The sequence below is a fragment of the Amphibalanus amphitrite genome, unplaced genomic scaffold (genome assembly GCF_019059575.1).
Source record: "Amphibalanus amphitrite isolate SeventyFive unplaced genomic scaffold, NRLGWU_Aamphi_draft 000753F_arrow, whole genome shotgun sequence".
NCBI classification, from domain to species: domain Eukaryota; kingdom Metazoa; phylum Arthropoda; class Thecostraca; order Balanomorpha; family Balanidae; genus Amphibalanus; species Amphibalanus amphitrite.
Window position 1 is genome coordinate 245,656 of NW_024882247.1, and position 17,628 is coordinate 263,283.

At 48.1% G+C, this 17,628-nt stretch overlaps 2 protein-coding genes across 4 annotated transcripts in view; one reads left to right on the plus strand and one right to left on the minus strand.

The window, feature by feature from the left end:
- The window catches only part of LOC122365639 (potassium voltage-gated channel subfamily KQT member 1-like), a 110,490-nt gene that overhangs the window by 50,423 nt on the left and 42,439 nt on the right, over nt 1-17,628 (plus strand). Inside the window, exon 1 of one of the 2 annotated variants that reach the window (XM_043337031.1) lies at nt 14,031-14,410. The exons of the other annotated variant lie outside the window; for it this stretch is intronic. Within the exon in view, the coding sequence (XP_043192966.1) occupies nt 14,049-14,410 (362 nt within the window). The 5' untranslated portion in view covers nt 14,031-14,048. Of the gene's footprint in view, nt 1-14,030; nt 14,411-17,628 lie in introns of those variants that run through there. 2 annotated transcript variants of the gene reach the window in all.
- LOC122365640 lies at nt 1,120-9,689 on the minus strand. Of its 2 annotated transcripts, XM_043337035.1 has the most exons (4): nt 8,207-9,689; nt 6,661-7,679; nt 5,292-6,346; nt 1,120-1,278 (listed from the first exon to the last, which is right to left on the minus strand). In XM_043337035.1, exons 2-4 carry the CDS (start codon nt 6,780-6,782, stop codon nt 1,271-1,273), a joined length of 1,185 nt encoding a protein of 394 aa, XP_043192970.1. In that variant the 5' UTR covers nt 6,783-7,679; nt 8,207-9,689; the 3' UTR covers nt 1,120-1,270. The 2 variants fall into 2 exon arrangements, with proteins under 2 accessions (XP_043192970.1, XP_043192969.1); XM_043337034.1 differs by lacking the exon at nt 1,120-1,278 and having other exon boundaries at nt 5,147-6,346.

Sequence of the window (17,628 nt, forward strand, 5' to 3'; positions counted from 1 at the left end):
TAGGGTAGAGTAGGAGTAGGGTAGAGTAGGGGTAGGGTAGAGTAGGAGTAGGGTAGAGTAGGAGTAGGGTAGAGTAGGAGTAGGGTAGAGTAGGGTAGGCGGGCGGGCGTGCGTTGCGGGCGTTTTTTGCGGCGGTATTTGCGTTTTTTTGCGGTGTTTGTGTTTGGCGGCGGGCGGGCGGGCGTTGCGGGTGTTTTTGCGGTGTCTGCGTTTGGCGGCGGACGGCCGTTTTTTTGCGGCGGTTTGCGGCGGGCGGCCGTTTTTTGCGGTTTGCGGCGGGCGGCCGTTTTTTGCGGTTTGCGGCGGGCGGCCGTTTTTTTGCGGCGTTTTGCGGTTGCCGGCGGCCGGCCGTTATTTGCGGTGTTGCGGTTTGCGGCGGGCGGCCGTTTTTTGCGGCGTTTCGCGGTTGGCGGCGGGCGATGCGGGCTTTTTTTGCGGCGGCGGTGTTTGCGTTTTTTGCGGTGTTTGCGTTTTGCGGCGGACGGGCGTTTTTTTGCGGCTTTTTTGCGTTTTTCTGCGGTTTTCGACGGGCGGGCGATTGTTTCTTTTTTGCGAAGTTTGCGTTGGCGTTTTGCGCGTTTTGCGGTGTTTGCGTTTTGCGGCGGGTGGGCGGTTTTTCACAATTCAAGTCCTAACCTTCGGATCCGCAGTGCTGTTCGACAAGCGCTGCCCGGGCACGCCTTACAGTTTAATTAAAAACAGCTACCCAAATTTACCCAAATAATACAGATAAAAATACAAGTCAATCACCCAAACTAATGCACCCGTAACATAACATAAATCAAAACATACAGCTATCGCGTAAACCTGTACCTCTAGTGTTAATTAAAATACGAGGTCACACAGGTCGCTCGTAACTATCAAATTAAGACGATTCCTTATTTCAAGACGCTAGGCGCCGCTGCAAAGAGTTGAAGCACTTCACCCACCAGTCAAGAAAAATAGGCATCTCAGATGTAGTCCCCAGCCGGTCCAACTTCCCCTACTGGTTCAGCCTACGTCTTGCTGAGCTCCCCAGACCCAGCCACCGCTCTCTCCCCATACAGACGCTGCACGGAGAGGGCGCCGGGTTCCCGACCATGTCATAACCCCGATACTACCCCCGGAAATGACCCTCACCACCATCTCACCGCCGAATGGGTCGTCGGCAGTGGTGGTGCGCCGCTTTAGCCGCGCCCGCGCCGCTGATTGACGCCGCACAGCGGCATATTCTGGCGCGGGGCGGCGTGTTTTACTGGCAGGGGCTACGACCGGTCCGCTCTCCATCGATTCACCGGCCTAGTCGGCAGCAACGGGACGAGAGACGCAACAGGGTGAGCGACGGGGTGGAAAGTGGACGGCGGAGGAAAATTGGGACCGGCGGTGGATGAGTTGTGGATGGTGGATCAGCGGTGGAACGATGGTAGAAGAACAATGAACGAACCGTGGGTGAAAGGTGGACACTGGACGTCTAATGGACAAGTTGTGCGTGGGTGAAGGATAAGTTTCTGATAAAGTTTTTGATACTATAATCTGAGAAACTGACGTATAAAGATATATATATATATATATATATATATATATATATATATATATATATATATATATATATATATATATATATATATATATATATATATATATATATATATATATATATACACGAGTATATATATATTATATATATATATATATATATATATATATATATATATATATATATATATATATATATATATAACACACACAACATCACATACCCGTACCCGTGCGGTCAGTTCAAGTTCAGTTCTCTGGTTGTTGGTCTATAGTCCACCTTTTAACAAAAATGGTTCATACAGCTCGTGCAGTAGGTACATACTATTGGTGCCAATCGGAATTTCTTTTCTTGGAATTCCAATTTTTGTCCAATTCCAATTTGGAATTTGGACGGAATTCTTAACATTTTTTGGAAATTAATCGGAACACAAGGCCTTTAAAATTTAAAATTTTAAAACGGAGGCCTTTAAAACGCTTTTAAACACTTAAAATTTACGCAAAAAATGCAAAAATCGTTAAAAATTGGAATAGCCCCCGCTTTGGACAAAATTGGAAATTTACTTGGCAATTTCTTGGAATTGGATCGGAATTGGAATTGAAATTTCATGAAATTGGCACCACTAGTACATACGCCGCTGACCGCGTGCAGTCCCCGATGTCCAAACATATGAAACATGAAGAGCGGAAGCGTGGTGGTCGACTATCGACCCGGAGAATGGAGTCGGCGACCGTCGCCATATCGAACGGACGGTCACAAGTCAATACTCACAGGTCGCCGATCAGGCGCATTGAAGACCGATAAAAGCAATGGCAGAAGTCTGTTCTAGGTTCATGGGGTACTCGTCTCTAACTCGCAATCCACGGAATACTTCGGCTTGTGCGGGATATACGTTTAGGGCTTGAATATAATTACATATTGCTTGTGGCGAGATTGCAAGATGTATCGCGTGACCATAAAACAAATATTTCTTACATTGATGCTGAAATGGCAATAGGTATTATATCGAACCTAATTAATTAGCTTACTCTTATTATGCCGAAAGCTCTTTAATTACAAATTAGCGTCTGACTAAGTAAGAAGGTACAGCCCTCAGCAGACTGCGTGGTAGGTATTCTTTATTCGACATATAACCGATAATAACTCAAAGGCTATGCTATCAGTCGGGCGGAACTCACTGCAAATAGATGCGTCATGCTCCACTCCTTCGATTAGGTCTATCACTAAACAAGGTGAACGCCTTGTGTGGCAACAAATTGCAAAAGTTTCTTTAAGGCGCAACTATAAACTTTTGGGTTTTTTAAAGACATGATGTGGAGATGAATTGTGAATTAAAATGAAATCGGACTTATAGTCAGGGGAAGGAGGCACATTTTTTAGCCCGAATAACGCAAAATTGAGTAGAGCTTAGCGAAGGGTCGTTTCTAGCACAAAATTGATCGCTGAATCCGAATCTGACCGGTGCGCATCTCTAACTCGTGTTGCACCACTTCCAGAGCACGTGCAATGGCACGGTTCACATTTTTTAGAGAATCGCACCCTTCTGTTAAATACCATTGTAGCATTATCAATTTTTGAGATCTTATTCTAAAATTTTGTTCCTTTACTTAAATTGCATTGCTTTAGTGATCAGCGTAATTTTTTCACTGCTCAGGCAGTCCATGACGTCACTATGACGTCATTAATTGACAAACACGTGAAAAATTGTTGCATGACATTAGAACGTTTAACTTTATTCACGATAAATGCATGACTATGCGGTAAAAGTACGTGCAGCATGACCAGGATACATTTCCGCGTCGATTGGTGGCAAAATCGTCTGACTGGGGGTCACGGTTACGTCAGCAGAGTGAAAAACGTAAAAACCGACCATTTGGTATTTTAAAGGTTTTATTACGGAGGGAGCTGAGCGAGCGAGGCTTTACGTAGGATAATGAAAATTTCTTAGTATGCACTGGACCCATTTACTTGCGTTGACTTTTATAGGGTAGCTTCATTCCTTCTACCAAGTAAGTGAACTATTACCGTTGCATGTGGGTGACCCCTTATGCACGTGCCACGTGCAAAACGAAGAGGTGTCACTTTTGCAACAATCGCAATATCTCGATAAGTACTGGGCCGATTGCGCTGAAACTTGGCATGAAGGTAGGCTCCTACCAGGCAATGCGTTACCATGTGTCACGGTTGGGGTGCTGCTGCACGTGCGCACGTGCAGGGGTCGTTTCCAGATTTCAAGAACGGCTGAACCGATTGCGCTCAAATTTTGTGCACGGCTAGGTTCCGGTTAGTAGGGTGCCGTGCAAAAGTCAGTTGGGACCCATTTTGCACGTGCGCACGTGCAGGGTGCCGCTTCCAGATCTCGCGAACGGCTAGGCCGATTGCCCTCAAATTTGGCACATCGCTAGAGGCCGGTTAACCCGCGCCCTGGTGTGGGTCTGAGCCACCTTCGCCCTGGTGGGGGGGGGGGGGCCAAAATGACCCCCCCCGTCTAACTCGAAAACGAAGAGGGCTAGGAAGACGCGGAAAAAAGCAAACGAAAGCCCATAACAAGTACGTTCGAAAGTATTTCGGTCATTTTTTCGCTAAGGTCAATATTGAGGTCGCTAGAGGTCATCATAGGTCAAATTTCAGTGTTTTCGGTGTTGCCGGACATATTCCGCTGTAGCTCGGAAACTAGAAGAGCTAGAGAGCCGCGGAAAAAAGCAATCGATAGCTCTTTTCAAGCTCTTTCGCCAAGGTTCGTCAGATTTGACCTCAGCTCAACGGTTTGGCCTACAGAGGTCATGCAAGGTCAACTTGGCAAATTTCGTTGAAAATGTTTTTAACTATAGCATGCATTCACGAGAAAATAGAGAAACGATTCATGCACCATCGTGCTTGGCTCGTCGAGACGCGTCGAATGATATATAGTTTGACCTCGAAAGGTCATTTTGAAAATTTGACCTCAGGTCAAGGTCATGACCTTACCGAAATAGGTCATGCTGCATATCATTCGATCCGCATTGACGAGACAAACACGATAAACGTCGAACGGAGTCTCTATCTCTATTCAATAACAAGTAAGTGCAGAAAAACCGCTGGTGACCTCTGGTGACCAGGGAGATGACCTAGCGTGACCTCAGCGAGGTCACAAGCAAATGGTTTCACATGGGCTGTGATTTGCTGACCCAAGACACTTCAATAACGAAATATAGGAACAATCACGCCCGATTTAGCTGAAAAACAACTACTTTTCGATTCTCCCATTGACTTATAATGGGGAGCAGCGATGACCTGACCTGACCTTAGGTCACATTTATAAAAAATCCGAGATAGCCATTTTGTAGAGCTGGGTGACATCTTCAAGTACTGTAAATTTTACATCGATCGGATAAAAGCTGTGCCTTTGAGAGAGCTTTGAACTTTTTTAGAGGTGGTGTCAGTTTTGGTGACCTTGTGACCTGACCTGACCTGACCCGAACCCCCAAAAAAAGGACATGATGTAAAAATGTTGAATAAACAGCTATACAAAGTTTCAGGGCGCTAACTCAAGTGGTTTCTGAGTTATCGCTGAAAAACCACAGGGGGGGGGCCAAAATGGCCCCCCCCCCACCAGGGCGAAGGTTAATAGAGTGCCATGCACAAGTCAGTTAGAATTACCACCTAGAAGACCCGAGGAATAAAGCAAGCCTTGGCTTGTTTGATGGTACGCTGAGGTAGCTTCTCCAGTCTTCGGCCGGGAGGACGGTAGTTTTTGTTATAGCCGTGGCATGAGTAGCATGCTCGTTATGCTCACCCTGACCGAGGTGACTTTTTTGCCGCCTGTCGCGAGTTGTTGACTTGATCGACTGTGAGTTGTACCGATCAAATACGATGTCAACGCGCTTCGAACCGTGGAGCACGCCGATATCATGGACAGACTTGGAAAACGCGCGTGCTATATCTCCAAACGTTGTGGCACCAGCTGGCTTTCCAAGGGCTTGAACGAGACCCATGGCATCTAGCACCACTGCAGCCTGCTCGTCGCCAGCTATGGAGCGAGGGCACTCCACGCCTGTGGTCAAACAGGTTACCAGCTGACTCTTCTGACCACTTCGCAGCTTTCCATCTGGCAGTGCAATGGATGTGGGAACAGCTGTCAGCTCGTGCTGCATGATGACGTTGATGTTCACAGGACGACCAGACTCGTAGAGCCCCATGATCCTCTGAAGAAGGCGGCCATCCACTTCAACTGAATCCTGTTTCTGGGGTTTTGCGCTCGTTTTGAGCATAGACGCGAACGTCAGACATCTCTGCTTCTTAAGAGGAGAGTAGAAGGTGCAGACAGAGGCCTCCACAGGATCCAGCCTTGTGCGAACGAAGTCCTGTAGCAGCTGTTCACCCTGTGTCCTAGCAGACAGCAGAGCGTGTTGGACCTCTGGCAGGCATGCCTCCTTGGTTGTCATGTTCATGAGGATTTCGTCTTGCGCTGGCACTACTTCATACTTTTGCAGAGTTTTCTTCAGTGCTTCCTCGGCTGCCATATCCTTCACTTTACGCGACGTGCCTTGTTCGTTGTGATGTTTATATTCGGCTGCTGCTGACATTCCCAGGAGTTCCAAGGTGTTTGCCGAGATCATAGATCTGAGGTTGTAGGACAGCGCCCACCGATCCAGCGCTGACGGTGTTTTTGTGATTCCAACAATGCCACCACTTTCCTTTCCTACACAGTTCAGCCACTCGAGGGCGTGGTCGGCGTCAACTTCGGAGAAGCTCCTGTTGGACCACTTCACGACGAAGTTTCCCGCCTGAAACTCTGCTTCGACCTCCGACGGCAGCTGCTGCATCTCTGCGAGATACACTGATCCCCATCTGAAACAGAGGGCGGCGGGTGTAAATGACATGTAATCCTATAAATGAAATGCTATATCTGTTATTCATTGATTCGTCAGACGTCAAAGATGCACTATACAGTAACGATGCTAATTTCACATAATGTTGACATCAAAACCAGCCCAAATGTCAGACAGAACTTTGGAATATACAGCAAAAAGTATTAACGTTGGAAATGGAGAGAAAGCCAATGATTCAGCAGAACAAGAGCATTTGATGCCTAATTGAGTACGCATTAAACCAGCAAAGCAAAAAAAATATTAGGCTCGTAGTACCAACTCTCAAATACCCACCTCGCATAGTTCTGGTGGTCATGTATGAAGAACCAAGGTAGCATTTCTCTGAAGCTCTCGAGGTGAAGAATCCAGTCACCTGTGCGCTGTGCACGCACAAACCTGAGCAGAAGCTCTACCATCTTCAATTAGTCCATCCAGAACCGCACGTTCGGACCCGCCGCGTCGTGGAACTGCTGGCGGAGTGCACGGAAAGTGTGCGTGTTCAGCAGGTTGATGAGCTCACCTGATGCACTGTCTGCTGCTGCCAGCTCCAGTTTTCTGTGGAAGTCTCCGTTCTTTTCGTGAATGAACTTAAAGACCATGGGCAGTAGAATGTCCCACAGGGCCTGCCATGTTAGTTTGTGCCCTCGCATCGCTTTGTTGTAGGATCGCCCGCAACTGAGCACCTTCTCTGCCGTTTTCGCACCAAACAAACCACTGTCAACCCAGACTTTGAGGAGCCCGGAGCCTTTGACATGCCGCCCGATCACACCAAGGAAGTTCAATGCTGTGTGTAGTCCGCCCAGTCTGACTATCAGCCACTCTTGTAGGTCGGTGTGGGCCCACTTCAGAGGGACCAACCTCTGGTAAAGCGCCTCATCTACTGTGATGATAACATGTTGTTGTCCCAGCGCCGATGCCACAGCACGACACCTTTTTACTGCGGTGAAGAGAGTGTCCATATCATGGGCAGGTGCGTTTAAAATGGGCATGAGTCCCGTGACTGATGGTTCGTGCTCCACACCAGTGTTACATGCATCTGTGTTGTGAGCTGTCCATCCACTCTTCTTGGCGCTTTTCTGTCGCTCACAGAGAAACGCCATGTCACTGGCCTCAGCCAACTGTGAACTGGATGGAGTGGATCCATTTCTGTCCAGCTTCGGAACGGCCGCCAAGACAGGCTGCACCTTGGAGCTGTCCATGCCGGAAGGAAGAAGGCTATGGAGGGAATAGGGCGCCTCCAAAACCACATTCTTTGATGGTCGGATGTCACGCAGGTACTCCGGTGGGGACGAGTTTCGCTGCCACGCAGCCATCTGCGAACGGACGAAACATTGTTAGGAACGCAATAGCATATTGATATGACAACAAAATAAAACCTGAGTGGTAGAAACAGTTAGGTGCAGACGATGCGTTGTGTTCCTATGCCCTTTCATGCCTACCAATTAATAGATGCTTACATGTTTTAATCAACCATTTTAAGGAGGGGTAGTTCATACTTTACATTATCTCACATTAACATAGCAGCACCCAATCGGAAGGTGTCAGGAAAACTAGTGACCAGATAGACATAGCCAATGACCAAACTTCTTGTTGTAAATTATTTAAAAAAAAAAAAGAATTACAACGCAAAATAAATTAAAACCTCTCGTGTTGCAGTTGAACGCTACAATAGCATCCAATGACACACGGCAAGCCTTGGTAATGTGCTGTTTAATGATGACCTCAGATGGCCTTGGACGACCTTTACACATGGTTGATCACAAAAGACGTAATAGGCACTAATTTGGGATGTCGCACGTATCAGGGTTAACTAAAAGTTGGACGGTAGACAACGTCTCACCTGAGTCGCATGGAACGTTTTCTTTCCATCCAGTGACTCATCCAGAATGTCAATGTTGTCCACAGCGAAATGGACAAACTTGCCAGGGACCAGATTCGGAGGCACTATCGCACCAGTTGCTTCATCTGCGCTGTTTAGGACAGCTTCTGCCAGGCCTGTTGTTACAGTGAGGAGCTGTTTATAACTAAGGCAATGCCCCGCGTTGTGTACCATCTGTACGAGCCGTTTTGATCGCGTCTCCTGGTGTATGGTGTTGGCCAGTCCCACGTGCTTCGGAGTCCATTTCCTGCCCTTTGAGGCGCAGAACACCACGTCTTGTGCAATCGAAAGGGCTTGCCGTCCCGTGTCATCACCATCACCGGAGCCCGAGTCTAGCAGCTGGCGGATGAAGCTAAGAAGAATCGATGGGACGCAGGCTACGGCGCTCTCCTCATCACCATGGAGCCCTTCATAATTGGGTGCTTTTCGAATTTCTTCTCGAATCTTACGGGCGAGGTGGGAGACTTGTTCATTCAAGTCCTCGTGCTCATCATCGTCTTGAGATTTTGTCTGGGACAGGTCAATGGGCGTCAATAGCGTCCCCAACCGCCTGACAGCGTGCACATCGAAGGCGTCGCCCAGCTTCAGCTTCAAGGCAGTCACGAACGTTGTCTTCCTTGACGAGTATGCATGTTGGACTTCGATGCCCAGATCTTCGCATATCTGCTGGTAGCGACGAAAGATGGAATCTATGTCCAAATTGGTGGGGTCGGTGTCCGTCAGAAGCTCGTCTGCTAGGAGCTGCAGGACGTCGTCACTGGACGGCGTTGAAGTCGACAGCCCGGATCTTAATCCAGCCTCCCAGGACTGCCTTAAGAAGGCAGCATAGCACGCATTGTGATACCTTATGCCCGTTGCTATTATGTCGAGATACGGTGGAACGCGTCGTGACATGAACGGGTGTACTTCACATCCATATCGTATTTTTTGTGCGGTGTGTTGTGAGGTGACGATATGCAACTCCATTGTCTTTCGTTCTTGACAGAAAATGCATTCCGCCCAATCCACAGATTCTCGTCGAAGCCTTTGGGTTTCATCAGGGTGTTGAGCCGTTTCTGTGCCATTGTGACGTACAAACACCCTGTAGCAGTTTTTATGGTACTTTAATTCACAGCTTTCGTTCAAAATGGAGTCTAACCTGTCAGAGAGTCGCCTCTTGTTTTTGTCTTTTTTAAGAGAAGGTAACAGCTTAGTGATATTCTCCTTTCCAACGCTTGATGCCAAGCAGAGCTTTTGATTTTCTGTCCCGTCTTCCTCGCAAAATACACACTCGTCGACTATGTCAATTGCACGCTTTCCTACTGCCATTCTTATTCATGACTAAAATAACCTGTTGAAAGTATTAAAACTACATGTAAACTATAAAAAATGTGTCACCAAAAGATCATGTCATACATACTTGATACAGACGATATAACATTTAAATGCCGCCGCAGCGCTATTTAACGGTGAAAACCGTATAAAATGTTTTATTTCACGTGCTTAAGCAGCATACTCTACTACTATCACCTTTCGACCAAAATCTGTCAGGCGGTGACTCACACTTCACGTTCTCCACATCTCTCCCATTCCACCTCCGTGAAGATGATTTGGCACGGATCAACGCGGAAATGTTTCCTGATCATGCTGCACGTACTTTTACCGCATAGTCATGCATTTATCGTGAATAAAGTTAAACGTTCTAATGTCATGCAACAATTTTTCACGTGTTTGTCAATTAATGACGTCATAGTGACGTCATGGACTGCCTGAGCAGTGAAAAAATTACGCTGATCACTAAAGCAATGCATTTTAAGTAAAGGAACAAAGTTTTAGAATAAGATCTCAAAAATTGATAATGCTACAACGGTATTTAACAGAAGGGTGCGATTCTCTAAAAAATGTGAACCGTGCCATTGCACGTGCTCTGGAAGTGGTGCAACACGAGTTAGAGATGCGCACCGGTCAGATTCGGATTCAGCGATCAATTTTGTGCTAGAAACGACCCTTCGCTAAGCTCTACTCAATTTTGCGTTATTCGGGCTAAAAATGTGCCTCCTTCCCCTGACTATTACTCCACAAGAGTTCGTTGTGGACTTACTCCACAAGAGACCCAACGAACTCTTGTGGAGTAAGTCCGATTTCATTTTAATTCACTTTTGGGTTTTGTTGCCGAACTAGATGGAAAATGAATAGGTGATGATGCCAATCTAAGGTGCGGAGTCTCGCGCGTCTTGCTGTTATGATTTCCGAATGACCGATAGCTATAGTCTTCGCGTTATTCTCGTTTTTGTCGAAAAAAGAATACCTACCACGCAGTTTGCAGAGGTCTGTACACATATGATTTGCAAATTACACTTGCTGCGTAAGCTTTAGTACACAGTTACCAGATGGACTATCATGCCGTCTGGTGACTGTGCTCAAGCTTCAGCAAGCACGATGCAACGATAATTCTCGTTGCACAAGAGCAGTCACCACATGCCGTCAGTCCAGTATAACTTGCATCTCATTTGATTGATCCTTTCCTTCCGAGTCTGACTATCATCTGTGTAACCGTTTTCTCGAGTGGTTCGTGCTCGTGGCGAACGTATGAGCAGTAAGCGGTTTGCCAAGCGTGGGTGGCATGCTAAGTCGCAGCTCTTCAACCATCAATGACCCTCACCACCATCATCCAACGGCCAGCACAGAAATGAGGAACCGCTAATCACCATTGCTTCGTATTTTGGTTTGGTTTCGGATGATGAAGCCTATCGGTTCCACGAATATCGAACTCGCGCCGCAAAGAACCCAATGAAGTTCCACATTCGTCGCAGCTCGGCCACAGAGCCAGAGCCCCGGCCTAAGCCATGGCCGCCGTCATGAGTGCGGCGCTGTGGTCGCTGGTTAGTGTGGACTGTGCAGCGCGCCTGTCCATTGCAGCAGAACCCCCCTCCCCCTTCCCTGGCCCCGGCACATAGGCTGGTTCGAGACTGAGAAATGAGTTTCATTAGTTCATCAGCGATTATTGCGACTAAATACTCCACCAGAGACTATTTCTGACCCATTCGGAATAGCTATTGGAACACGCGACAGTTCTGTAAAGCCATCGACCTTGTTCTAGTTTAATGCCACCCTGCGAGCCGACTGAAGCGGACTGCTTCACAGAACAAGACCCGATCAGAATACCGCTCACATAATGTGGTGCCATGCACGCTCATTGGCTCCGTGGCTGTAATCGAGTGGCGGTTTTCGTTAATGACACCCCATTCATCGACGGCGCCGCGGCCCGGTGCCATTGCGGCTGATGAGACGCCGTCCCAGAACGTGATTCGGAGGGCGGACCGTCGCCGAACGCCGTACCCGGAACTGAACCGACGACTCCGTGCGGAACTGCAGGTGAACTCGCCGGCAGCTGTGAGTGGGAGCGTTCCCGTCGCAGCTCACAAAGTTTCAGGACACAAAAACTGTTTATAATCTTTCGCCATGCACATTTCGATTCCAATGCTGCTTACGGAACTTGATTACGCAACGACACTGCCTAGCTCATGGAACTTCACTGACAACCGGTTTTGGTAGCGTCACTTTTCAATGTTAAATGAATAATTTTTGGACATAAATTTATCATGGCAGCGAATAAATTGCTGACCATAAATGTAGCTGCCGACCGTTCGTCGTCCATTTGTCGTTTGCAACAGGTCGGACAGTCGTCACAACAGGTGGTGGATGGTGGTCGGTGGTCCCTGGAGCCCCCTCCCTCCCCTCCCCAGCAGCACCGCTTGCCCCGGTCAGTCGAGTGAGGTGCACGCGAGTCCATCGGGTATGTCAGCGGCAGCGCTCAAACGGGGACGTCGGTACCGGCTACCGTGGACAGGTCGCGGCGGCGGCGAGGCGACGGGGCGGGCTGTTGCCGGCCACGGCAGCAAGCCACCGGGCGGGAGAGTCTGGGGAGGGAGCAGGGTAGCCAGGCCGTTACGTGGTCTGAGACCAGCCACTGATGAAGATGAGCCGGGCTGGGTATCGGCGGTCGGCTCAGCTGGTCGACCGAACTGAGCGGGTCGGTGGCCTCGTCAGGCTGGGTCGGACGCTGTGGGCTTACCGGACGGGGGTCGTGACAGCGCTTCCGGGAGACACACGTCATGCTATGATCTACCTGGCCAGTCTCACAGCCATACTACTGAAGCACGCCCGAGAAAGGGTCCGCCCAATGCCCATGCTATCTTCTTAGCCAACTGGAAAGGCGATAGACATGGAATTACCGCGTTAGTAGTTTTGGCTCGGACAAATTGTATAGATGTTGGTGCATGCTATTTATTTGTGTATGCATGGCATGGTAAGCATGCTATTTTATTATTAGAACTGCAGAATAAAGCTACATCATCAACTCAACACAATTATTAATTTTATTGTATTTATTTTCTTTCTTTCTTGAGGTATTTTGCTAAAACGATGCCTTCCTCCAACGCCTAGTATGGTAGAGCCGAGCGGACCTGAAACGTATACTGTGCCGCCTTACACACAGGCGCTGCGGCACAGTCTACCCGTTAGGCGGCACGGGCGGACATCGATAGCAGCGCCTCTATCGGTCACTAGGGAAAGCTGGGCTGTAGGCGACGATATACCGGCTGAGTTGTCACACGTTGAATAGGTTAATAGCCATCCGTCTTGTGAAAAAGTTGAACTTTTGCCTTTAATATTTCTACTGGCAATTTTAGAAGTGTCTTCCCATGGATTACAAAACCGTTTAGATTATTGTATTCACTTCAAGCCTTCCCTATTGTTCTTGATGATGCGGGAACTATTTCTAATTAGTGTTTCTAGCTTAGTAAAAGAACATACTGTGCAAACGATGAAAAAAGCATAAATGGAAGATTTTAAATGCAATTTTCTCTAACAATTAATGGTAAATTCTCTACATATCAAGGAAAAGGTGCATGCTATTTGATAATTTAAAGTTCTTGGGGCCAGTTGTTTTCGTCTTTTCGTACGTCGCCCCAATGGCCGCGAATACACTTGTGATAACGCCTATCGCAGGACCACCAGCTCGGCGCATTGGCTCTGCGCCAAACGCGAACCCCAAACTCCACAGCCACGGCCGCAGTCCGCAGTGTCGTCTCCTGCAATGCGGTGAAATATTTAGACACTTTCATGTTTTGGCCAACTCAAAGATCGTGTAATATGTTTTGACCGGCTTCCAGAAATTTGTGGTTTTGCAACACATCAAGTTATTTATCTGCTACGATCGTAAGTTTCAGGAATCAGGACGTGCAATGGTTTCAAAACATGTTTGTCGCACACTTAGAGAGTTAGTCTGTTAAAATAATCGTTTGGCTTTCGCAGGTCAACAGTTTTAACGAATGATGCTCTCTCCCTCGCAACAGACCAAGATTTATGCTGGATGTTGCTAGGATTAATTGGAGTCCGCAGGTCTCCCAGCGCCGGGCTTTGTTGGGCGGCTTTGTCCGCGATTACTGCAAGTTCTCGACTCTATTCGCATTCAGCCAGCCGCTACGGCCAACATAGGACTTTCTCCGTATCCGATTCACGGTCTATCCGGTTTTTTCCTCCTCCAGTCTAGCCAGGAACAGGACTTCCTTGGCGTTCAATTTGTCCGACTACCCGGCTAGTGGCTGGTCCCTCGCCGCGCCGGGGCCGCCGGCACCGCCGGGGCTCAGCCGCCCGGGCTCCAGGTGAGGTGCGTTCCCGCCGGCTCGACGCGTGACGTCATCCCGTCGAAGGTGTCTGTGCCGATGACGTCAGCGGGAGGTGTGGCCTGCCGTCGGCGGCGGCGACGGTCGCGGCGGCGGCAGTTTCCAGTCGTGCGGCGCTCCCGGAGCGGTGCGGCTCGATGGGCAGCAGACATGAGGGCTGTGCGGGCGGCGGAGTGGGAGCCGCCGAGCCGGGCCCGGCGCTGCTGAAGGCCACCACGCCCAGCGGCCAGTCGCGTCGCTCGCCCTCGCCCGACCAGCTGCTCTACCTGGACGGCGAGATGAACGAGGACGACGAGCTGGTGGTGACGCAGATCGACCATGGCACCGGGCCGAATGGGCTCAGCAACTACCTGTACCCCATCTACCTGCCTATGGACCAAGAGTTCAAGACAAAGTATGTGTTCTCGACGAAACGTAAGCCCAAGAGCCTGCAGGAGAACGTGTACCTGTTTTTGGAGCACCCCGGCGGATGGATGTGCTTCATTTATCACTTCAGTGTGTGAGTAACCGGGTTGGGAGCGGGCGGCCGGCGCTGCCTGGGTTCGGGTCACCCAGAGCGTCATGCCTTGTGGCCTAGTAGTGTTGAGTGTATCCTTGTTTCAACTCACGGCTGAGTACTTCTGACCAACCATAGCGGAACTTCTTTGACGTTCGATGCCTGTCGCTGGCGGTAGTCAATATGCCGCCTAACATCGATACGGTAGCACTGAATAATTTAATGAAAGATACCGTCGTCAGCGTAAGCACATACTCGTATGCCTTGAACCAGCTTAAAAAAAGTAAGGATTCATGAAGTGAGGTGAATGCAGATGTTTAACATGGGTATGCTAATTGGTTAGTCGCATTTCATGCTATTCTTCAGGAGTCCAGGACCTAATCCATAAAGAATATGATCATCATACGACCATCTTGCTGCTCCTACTAATAATGTATCGGACCATTGCATTGTTCTTGTTTATTAACACCGGGCAGTGAAGAAAATATCTCTTAGAGGTTGCTAGAGCTCCCTGATGCCCCTTTTCAATTGGAGGCGTTTCATTCATGACGAAGTCTCTCTAAAGCCTACCGGCAGATATTTGACGGAACCAATCTAGCGGACGGCGAGCGCTCATCGAAATGATGGCTCGTTTAACTCGTGAATGGGACGAGCAGGTTGCAATCTGAGGTGCTGCAAAAAGATGAAAAAGAGGACGGTTCAGGCAGCAGTTCTGAATGGCGGAGTCGCTTTGTGCCTGTCCAATGCTGCCTCCCAGGCCAGACAATGAGTGTCGATGGTGAAAGCGTAGGAGCGTGGACATAATGTGCTGTACATAGGCAGGAGCTTCTCTGATAAGCTACGGATGGTGCGTGACGCGTGTTTTAGGCTCGGCTTCCGGACCAAATATTGTTTGGATATTTTTTTGAATCTGATATCTAATGGCGTAAAACATCGATAACATTACTTTTGCAGCAAGTATCGACTACCGAAATCACAAATAATTGAACTTTATCGGTTAGCCTAACAAAATGTCAACTAGGTCGACACGATGAACCAAATATTATTTAAATTGCGGTATTATTATTCTTTTAAAGAAAACGGGAATCATTTCCCAAATCATTCCGTTATTCACACAAGTTCATCCAACTTTTTCATCCCAGCTTGATCCCAGAAATTGCCAGTTATTTCCTGGGATACCAATAGCCACTTGTCGAACTTTCAATGGCCATCTGGGAAGATGGATGTTTTCGCGGGCTGGCCCGTCTTCGGCTACTTGCGGCGACGAGTGCCAACTCTGATTCAGCACCTCTCGAAAAGTCGCCCTTGAGAGCCAGCAGACTTCGTAGTTCACTGCTACAGTGGGCCACGAACGTGAGCCGTGTCAGAAGCAGGGTTTATTGAGAGGTCCATCTTTTGGACAGAACGGTCCTAACCTAAGCAAGGTATGGTAGATGGAAACTAATTATGCTCATCGATACATGGTATTGCTAGTAAATGGCTGCCTAACTTACAACGTTGTTCCGATGCATGCACATGCAGGTACTAGTAAATTTGAAAGAACATCCACGTTGCTGCAGCTTGCACACGGCATATAATAAGCGGTTATCTATAGTGGGCCACTGCACATATGCAATCGCATATGCCTCGATTCATTTATTTTGATTATGCTGATTATGAATACTGGCCATCATTTCTAAACACTGCATGCGAGTACTTTGAAGATATTCTACATAATCGCGCCTGTTCTTGATGAGCATTTAGCGGCTGTGAATGTTCTCTGTGTCTGTGTACACTTAGTCCATCAGCAGCAGTATCTCCAGTAAAACTTCAGCTTCATCTCCCTTTGTAGCAAAGTTCCGCTCCATGAAGATGCCCAAAATGTCAGCGGATCTGATTCAACTTTAGAAATTCGTCTGAACGCGTAGGCGACATGCGCTCGCACAATATCATGCCCTTAAAAAAAACGAGAATGACAGTTCCACATCGTACCTAACAGCGAGAAAGCACAACATGGAACAAGTTGGTCCCTGCTTCTTAGATACAGTAAATGAATGCACCTTTTGCACTTGCAACTGTGGACGTTTGCATTCGCTAGCCTATTATATGACGCAATAATGACTGTTTATTATTATATTAATAACATGTCCTCCACATGTTTACGTCACTGGCTGTTCATTGTATCGCCGTTTATTGGACTGCTGACTGTAGTGGCTGTTGATTGGATAAGGTGTTGTTTTCTCTGCTTTATTTCCCAAAGCAGTTTACCAGAGTCGCCAACCAAGATTAACAACATATTAAGAATCCATTTACCTCAGCTGCAAAGAGTCTGTTTTCATTGTCTTCGAACGTTAACTGCAAGAAGGCAGATTCTCAGTTTTCACATTGTCATGGCACAAAGACACTGGAGGACGGAGGTATATGTATTTTCGAACTATCAGGGATTGAGAAAGATTCCATCTCTGTCCATTTAGTCATCGAACTGCAGCCCTAGGTGGGGTTTCGTAACCGTGAATCATGTGGAAGCACTCGACGCCCGCGTCTATTCCCTTCCTCTTTCCGCATTTCGTCTAGCCTGTCGTTCTTTCGCTTGCGTCCTTTGGTTTCTGTTTCTCTTTCTTTTTTCTCTTTTCTATACTGTCCGCTGACCGCTCCCTCTCTCCATTCTCTCTCTCTCTCTCTCTCTCTCTCTCTCTCTCTCTCTCTCTCTCTCTCTCTCTCTCTCTCTCTCTCTCTCTCTCTCCTCTCCCTCTCTCTACCTCTCTCTCCACGCGCTGTGGACCTGTTTGTGCCGGCCGGGAGCGGCGACTCGGCCGCGCGCGACGAGTGCTGTTCCGCTCGACGGACCGGTCGGATCGACCCGCTCCCGACGTCCCGGTCTACCCGGAGCGGCAGGTCGCACCTGGCCACTAGGGGTACCCATTTTTGGGTCAATTTTCCAAATTTTAGGTGGGGGTGGATTTTCCCATTATTTGGTCTATTCTGATTCCATCTGTGCCAAAAATAGCGAAATCAAACGATTTCTAGGGGTCGCGAATTCAAAATGAAAATGCCAATTTTAGCGAAAAATTGACCAAAATAATGTTATTTTATTTTGGAACAAGGTTGCCATGCGAACAGGTTGGAGTCAATTTTCCCATTATTTGGTCTATTCTGATTCCATCTGTGCCAAATATAACGAAACCAAACGATTTCTAGGGGTCACGAATTCAAAATGAAAATGTTAATTTTAGCGGAAAATC